The sequence below is a fragment of the Hibiscus syriacus genome, unplaced genomic scaffold (genome assembly GCF_006381635.1).
Source record: "Hibiscus syriacus cultivar Baekdansim isolate YM2019G1 unplaced genomic scaffold, ASM638163v2 tig00111095_pilon, whole genome shotgun sequence".
NCBI lineage: Eukaryota > Viridiplantae > Streptophyta > Magnoliopsida > Malvales > Malvaceae > Hibiscus > Hibiscus syriacus.
The window spans coordinates 838,118-845,797 of NW_024062980.1; the positions used below are offsets into that span (position 1 = coordinate 838,118).

At 29.7% G+C, this 7,680-nt stretch overlaps 1 protein-coding gene across 1 annotated transcript; it reads right to left on the minus strand.

The window, feature by feature from the left end:
- Positions 1–748: 748 nt before the first annotated feature.
- Positions 749–2,009, minus strand: LOC120152641 (probable peroxygenase 3). Its single transcript, XM_039164831.1, has 5 exons — positions 1,876–2,009; positions 1,563–1,798; positions 1,387–1,481; positions 1,174–1,299; positions 749–1,080 (listed from the first exon to the last, which is right to left on the minus strand). The coding sequence occupies exons 1-5, from the start codon at positions 1,961–1,963 to the stop codon at positions 936–938; spliced, it is 690 nt and encodes a 229-aa protein (XP_039020762.1). The 5' UTR covers positions 1,964–2,009; the 3' UTR covers positions 749–935.
- Between the last annotated feature and the right edge of the window lie 5,671 nt (positions 2,010–7,680).

Consider the following 7,680-nt stretch of genomic DNA (forward strand, 5'->3'; position numbering starts at 1 on the left):
AAAGTAAAAAAAAATATCCTGATAACTTAAGCTGAAGGAATGGATTCCGATGAATATCGGGGACCTACCCTACTTCCCAATTAATGGTGAGGACTGGGATTATCCGCTTTGGGACAATTCTTTGGTGTCTCTGATAACCTAAAAATGGAAAGCATTCTCTCTCGTAGTCAACGGATGTTGTCAGAAGTAGCAAGCTACTCGTGGTGCAACATGCCTGGGTGAGAACCATCAGTCCCGGTTGAATGAGGTCGGCTGGTCTGCTCCAACTTGGTTGAAACTGAATGTTGAACAGGTATATATATATTTAATATTTAATAACTATATAATTATAAATTTAATTTATACATGTATATGTGCATATATTAAAAGTAATTATAATAATAATATAAATAGTAACAAGTTCATATAACAGTTATAGCAGTTCTAATGATTAATAACAAGTAATAAAGTAAAAATAATAACAGTAATAATAAATTAATATAATATATTATAAAATTGAAATAAAGATTTGAGATTTGATCTTGGAAAGAAATATTTTACTCTTTTCATTGATGTGTTAAATGAAGCATATAGCAGAAGAAAATTATTAGTGTGTTTATTTAGGATTAGAATCAATTTGATGTATTTTATAAATATGGAGAGTTAAATTGCAAAGATATCACATTATTGTTTATTTATTTTTATTGGTGATGAATAAATTGACACTAGTTTGAAACATTAGTCGCTGAATCAATGAGATCTTTAGCTTTACAGTTAAAATAGAACCGAATCCATTTATTGTTGAAAAGGATGAAACCATAGTTCAAATACATTGGATAACTTTAGCTCAAATACACATAATTCAAACAAGCAACATGCAGTTGTCACGGGCTAGACTCCTGCTAGCATCGGTCATGGGCTGACAGTCCGTGACACAGTGCTTCAATGAGTGGGCCTTAATTCCTCTTAGCCTTATTCATTTTGGTAATATAATCGAACAAACTCCCATCAAAGCATCCCCTTACAGCTTCTTTTGCTAGATAACCATTTTCATCCTTTGCAATTCGATACAAAAGCGTCCATTCCCCCTTTGAGATTATCCTAAGAACAGTTGAAAAAAAAATCTCAGAGAACAAGTTGAGTATTTATCGAATCGAAAACACAAAATCGAAAGAAAGGGGTCTTCGAGAATACCAGCCAAGGAAGTCGTATTGGTTCCGATTAGCCTCAGTCATCTTCCACACTTCTTGGAATGTTAATTTGTCGGGCACAGTTCGAGCATACTTGGTGAAGATGTTCTCAAAGTTAACTGGCATGAACCTGAGAATCCCAATTATAACATAACAAGGGTCAAAATATTCCTTTTCTTTTATGATTCTAATGATTCAAAGGTTATGTGACAATTACCTTCCTTCAGTGTCATACGATGCAGAATCACTGCCATGCTTGCATTTGTGGATTCTGTCGATATATATGGGAAAAAACAGTTCTGGTATCCATCCCTATCAAATGGTGAAATTGTTATATAACCCTTTTAAATATGTGTTATAGATTCATTTTCAAGGACATACTAGTTAACTTACCTCGAGTGTGGAATAACTCAACCCTATATTGATGATGATTCCAGCAAAAAAGCTTTCCAAGCGACCCAGACCAAGATTTCTCAAAGCTCTGTAAGTTTCCCAGGGATAAACGATTCCGTCTTTGTTTTGGTCGAAAAAGGAAGCATGTTGCTGAAGAACACTCATTCCTTTACTGTCACGTCCTACTGTTCCTTGTGGATGATCCACGTCCACAGCTGCCGATGCCCTTCCCAAATCTGATCCCAGAGTTTATAGATATGTTAAACAAACAAAGGCTAAAACGTCAAGGAAGAAAGAAAGAAAGAAACTTTACAGGGTTTGGTTAACTTCTCCTCGAGGTCAGCTCCAATCCTTCTTTCAGCAGTCAATGGAGCTTGGGGTGCCACCGTTGCCATATCCATCTTTGTTTTGCTTTACTTCTTTGGAGACTGTGAGTTTTCTCATAAACAATGAAGCTCTCCTTATATAGGACAATCTTGTTCTTCTTTGGTGCCTCCTTTAACCGTACCTAGAAATGTAAAGCTGAGCTTCCTCTTTTTATCTCCATTTCTTCCTCATATTAGTATTATTTTGTTTTTATTCTATAATAATTATATGATAATATCTGTTCACAATGTATAAATACTCCACAAATATAACTGTTTAGACTTATAATTTTTAAGAAGAATATCATTTTTATTTATTATTGAAGTCATTTAATGGTTTTACATTATTATTATTATTATTATTATTGTAAATAATATATTTACGGGTGGAACATGTATAAGTAGGTTTTTGAAAATGAATGTACTAAGGTAATAAATTAAGTTGTTAGAATGAGTAGTCCTTTCACATAAAATAATAATTCCGAAAGAAGTCCAAGAAATCGCCTGTCCTCTTTTGGTTTTCCAAACCCCTCAAGTGTGAACACAAACAATGTTACAAGCAAGTTTGTTAGAATGGTAAAAGAATTTCGAAATCGACGGGGTTATATCTGTCCCTATCATATTATGGTGTATAATAAAAAAAAAAAAAGTTGATTCAAGTCTGTCTGTCCCCCCCCCTCAAGTGCCTCGTGATTCCAATGTGCATTTTTAAGATAAAATATACAAATAGTCTCTTAATTATGATAAAATATACAAATGATCTTTTAATTATAGGGTATTGTTTATTGAGTCATTCGACTATTAAATTTTACAAAATAACTATCTAACTATAATATGTTGTTTTATTGAGTCATTTGATTGTAAAAAGTATAAAGTAGTCATTTCACTGTTCATTATATTCTAAAATCGTCTTTTACTATTGATCATAAAGTATACAAATAGTCTCTTGACTATTCATTATATTATCAATTTTTTAATAAAAATGATGAGTTTAAACACAATGAGTAGTTAGGAGACCATTTTATAACTTTTAATTATTGAATGACTCAACAAAGTAATATCCTATAATTGGACCATTTTATAAATTTTAATAGTCATTTGACTAAATAAAGTAACACCCAAAATCGATGGATCATTTGTGTATTTTAAGGTCTAATTAAACATTAGGTCCCCATATTCTAAGGTTTTTTGGTTGGTTAACATATATTAATGGGTAAATCACGTATAAATCCTCAGCTTCAGCATGTTTATATACTATGGTCATTCTTTTTTATTTTATTCTGATTATGCATGTTGGTGTTGTTTTATTTTAATTTAATCACTGTTAATTTTTTTATTTAGCTACTATTATTTTAATTTTTGCATTTTGGTCACTTTTTATTTCTTATCTAATTACTAACTTTATTTCCTTGTATTTTAGTCATTATTATTTTATATTTATGCAATTAGGTCTTTATTTTATGTTTATGTTTATTTTATATTTTTAATGTTTTTATTATCTTTTGTTTTAATTATTTCAATTAAGTTTATTTTTAATTGTTTTGTTTCATAGTTTTTAATTCTAAATTTAGTTTTTTTTAGATTAATATTATAATAAAATTAGAAATTAGGATGACACCGTAGTTTAATTAGGGGCAATTCGAGTCGAGTTTTCGCATTATACGCCCGAATACTCGAATCAATTGATCGATTAAAATTCATTAATGATTAATATTTTCTAAAAATTTTAGTTTGATAATTAAGTTAGTCCCTTAACTTTAAAAATATTCAGTTTAGGTCTTTAGATTTTTAAGTATTTTAGAACTCGGTATTTTTAGATCTTTAACATTTAGTCCCCCAACTTCGATTAGACTTTTAATATTGACATAATTAAATAGGTTAAATAGAGCCTCCATTTTAGCTTAGATTTCAAACTAGTCTTTTAATTTAGGGAATAATTCGAGTTGGCCCTCGCGTAAACGCTCGAGAGACCATCTCGGTTATTCGATTCAATAATTAATTAAAATTAAATAGGATTAATATTAGGGCCTACATTTTAAGCTTGAGCCCCTAGGTTCTTTAATTTTCATAATTTGACACCGTATGTTAGAAAAAAAGCCTTAATTTATTTTTAGTATAATTATGATTAAATAAAATTTTGCTTGATTGCATTGTTTTTAAAACTTAAGGCACTGTTCACTTATTAAGGAGTTAATAGTATATCCTCCGCGATCGTGCTCAGGGGGTGACTACTGGTAATTCCCTAAATAAGCCGACATCCTTTTCAAAACCACATCATTTTTTTCTAAAAACAAGGCAATATTCGGTTATTAGGCACAATAGTTGATCTTCTGCATTTACGCTCGGGAGTGAATGTTATCGGCCTTAATAAACGAATACCCTTTTCAACTTTGCATCCTTAATGATTTTTAAATTAAATAAAGATTGAACTCAAAATTTCTGATTTTAAATATAGGGTAATCAACTAGGTACCAATTTTTGGGCGCTTGTGGGTGTGTTAATCCTTCCCCACGCGTAATTGACTCATGAACCTGATTTCTGGATTTTCGCAGACCCCAAAACTCGATATTTGATTAAAATAAAATGTTTTATTAAAATCACCCGATTTTTACGGTGTTCCAATCTCACCTTAAATGATTGGTGGTGACTCCTCACATTTCGAAACGATTTTTCAAAGAGAAAACCCCCGAGTTGGTATAGGTCTTTTCCCGCCCGGGCGAAAAATGGTGTCGACATTAGTTTACTATTACATACAATTTGAAAACAAATCCGATAAAGCAATGAATAGATATAATATATATGCTACTAATAAGTCAAAGATATGATATCTTACTGATTATGATATTAGGTATGATTTTCTCAAAAGAGGCTCAAGAGGCTCCTCACTTCACGTTACTTTCTTTATCTGAACCTACGCATAAAAATCATCACGCACTAAGTAAAACATAGTGAGGCAGTAACATAGCTAAAGTGAGATAAAACATAAATTTCATTAAGTATTATAAACATAAAGTTGTAATTTAAACAAAAACATTAAAACTTTCAAACCGAGCAATTCAAGTTGTTTTCCTCTTGAAAACCTGAAAATCATCATCTCATGATTTTATCAAAAATATGTGAATTAACATTAAATATAACAAACAATTCATACTTTTTTTTTTCATTCATACATATATCAGAACTTTCATTTCATTTCCATATTATTTTCTTTCATATACTTGCCATAATTTTCACATTTACTTTTATAGCCTAATGTATATGTAAGAGAATGTAAGGTACGTGAGTCAGACGAGTGCGAGAAATAAGAACTTCACGGTGCTATCATCGTAATCAGAATATGCACTCCAAGTGCATTCATATCATTTGCAACAATGGTGCTACACATAATGTACACAAATGTACCATATCATAATCAGAATCACTCCACCTCATGGCATGCCAATTGTACCTACGACTCTCAATGCAACATACAATGGCTTTCAGATCATATTTTATTCGTTTAATAATCAATATTTCAAATTCATAATCATTTTACTTCATCATCGTCAAAATAGAACATGGGCAGTTCATACCTTAAATCATACATAAAACTTTATACAAAATAATTGAAATAATCCATATTTAAAATAGAAAACATACTTTAAATAATACGATGTTGACTTATCACAAATCATCCTAAATAAGAATAATTAAATAAATAATTTGCATTCACTTTGACACTTTATTTATAATTCAAAATATAAGCCTCATTGAGCTTTAGATTTAATCCTTTGCTTTCAAATGCTTTAATTACATAATTTATCACAATTTCATATTCTCGCAGTTTGCACTACCTTCAAAGAAGTATTATTATGTATTAATTTACATACTCAAAAATTATTAAGTTTATACCATTGAAACGTATACTCAAATACAAATCTAACCACATAATACACTTCTTCTAATTCAACTTGTACAATTTATAGTGAATTTTCAAATTTGGCTTACAAAAATTGTTTTAAGCAGAATCTACTGCTCTATTTTATGACCTGTCATCGGTTAAAAATTCTTATATTTTTGTATACTCCTCGAAATCAGTAACATTTTGTTTTAAACGAAACTAGACTTATATACAAATCCCACGGTATAGGTATCATCCTCTAATCATATATGTATAATATTTGGTAATTTTCTAAACTTACTTTTCAAATCATAATTTCTAGGCAGCTTTCTTTAATTAACATCCTTAGCTTAATTCATAATGTTTTTAGCTTACCAGATGAACATATATGCATGAATTCCAAATCACATAATATTTAGAATTTATTTCTTACTATAGTAACTTTGTCACTAGCTTATCGCAGCCAATGTTTGTTCGATAACATAAATACAATTTAAATATGCACTCACTTTTGCCTCACTATCGAATTTTCTTCACGATAATCTTCTCAATCCCGCACTTTTTCCTTCCCTTTCGAGTTACTTGGATCACTAAATTTATCATGGTTTGATGACGTCATATAATAACATAAAATATTCAAACTATACGTTAGTATCAAACTAACATAATTTAAGTTTAAATATAAAATTCAATAGAAAAAAACCGATACTTAAATCGATATAAAACTAAATCATATTTCATCATAACTTCAACCTTCCCAAAATACTCATTCAATTTCTTAAACATTTATTTCCATCATCAACCCTTCAACTTTTGTCAATTGCACAATCAAACCATTAATTATGAATTCTTTCTAGAATTCACCTTAACTTTTCCATTAAAATCATAATAGCCCTTCACCATTATGATCATTTCACATTAATTACTAAAATTTCCAGCACCTTAATAAAATACTCAAATCAATACTTTAACATTTAAAAACTTGCAAATTTTATTCTAAACTTTCTTAGAATTTTCGAATTCAATTACCCATCTTCATAAACTTGCAATTTGATCCCAATTCAAAATTTAAACTCAAAAATCAGCATACCAATAAAATTTCCAGCATTATAATTTCTTGTTCATAATAATACTAACACATTTTCAAACTTTAAAACAATTCCTCTAATTTATAGGACTTTTTGAATTCCACCATGAAAATTTACCAAATTTATAATTTGGTTCCAATCAACTTTTTAACTTAAAATTCCAGCATTTCAATATTAAAAATTAACATTGAACACCTCAATTTGCACATTTATGTAATAATGCCCCACAATTCTCAAAACTTACTAAATAGCCCTTTTACTAATTCAAGCATCCAAATTGATCTCCAAATCACATAGAACACTTTTAATATCAATGCTAGACCATAGGAAATTTTTCAATATGCCCCCAAATTTTCCCCTTAGGTTGAATACTTCATATTCTCTAGGGTATATTTTTTGTTCAATTTAAAGCATGAATTCAACTTCTTTACCAAAAAAAAAATCATGCTATTCTATTCATCACAACATCAGATTGCATCAAAATCTAATCTCTCCTTAAAACCCTAGCATGGTCGAATCAACTACAAGGCTTTACACATCATTTTAATTATCACACATGCCTTAGAATTAATCTCCAACATAAAAAACATAACAATGTTTCATCAATCCTTCAAAATCCATAAACCCTACATAAATCCTAATTCTCAATCTCATGAAATAGGCATGTTCACCATGTAATATCTATACCAAATGATATATAATTTCATGCTGATTAATTCTCTATATAATAGCTTAATCCAAAAATCAAATATATAGCTTCAAAAATTTTTAAAATTACCTTGGGG

Coding starts and splice junctions, on each gene's coding strand:
- LOC120152641 (XM_039164831.1), bottom strand. CDS start 1,963: ATGGATATGGCAACGGTGGCACCCCAAGCTCCATTGACTGCTGAAAGA. Junction 1,482..1,562: donor TGAGTTATTCCACACTCGAG/GTAAGTTAACTA, acceptor ACCATTTGATAG/GGATGGATACCAGAACTGTT. Junction 1,081..1,173: donor CAATACGACTTCCTTGGCTG/GTATTCTCGAAG, acceptor AACTGTTCTTAG/GATAATCTCAAAGGGGGAAT.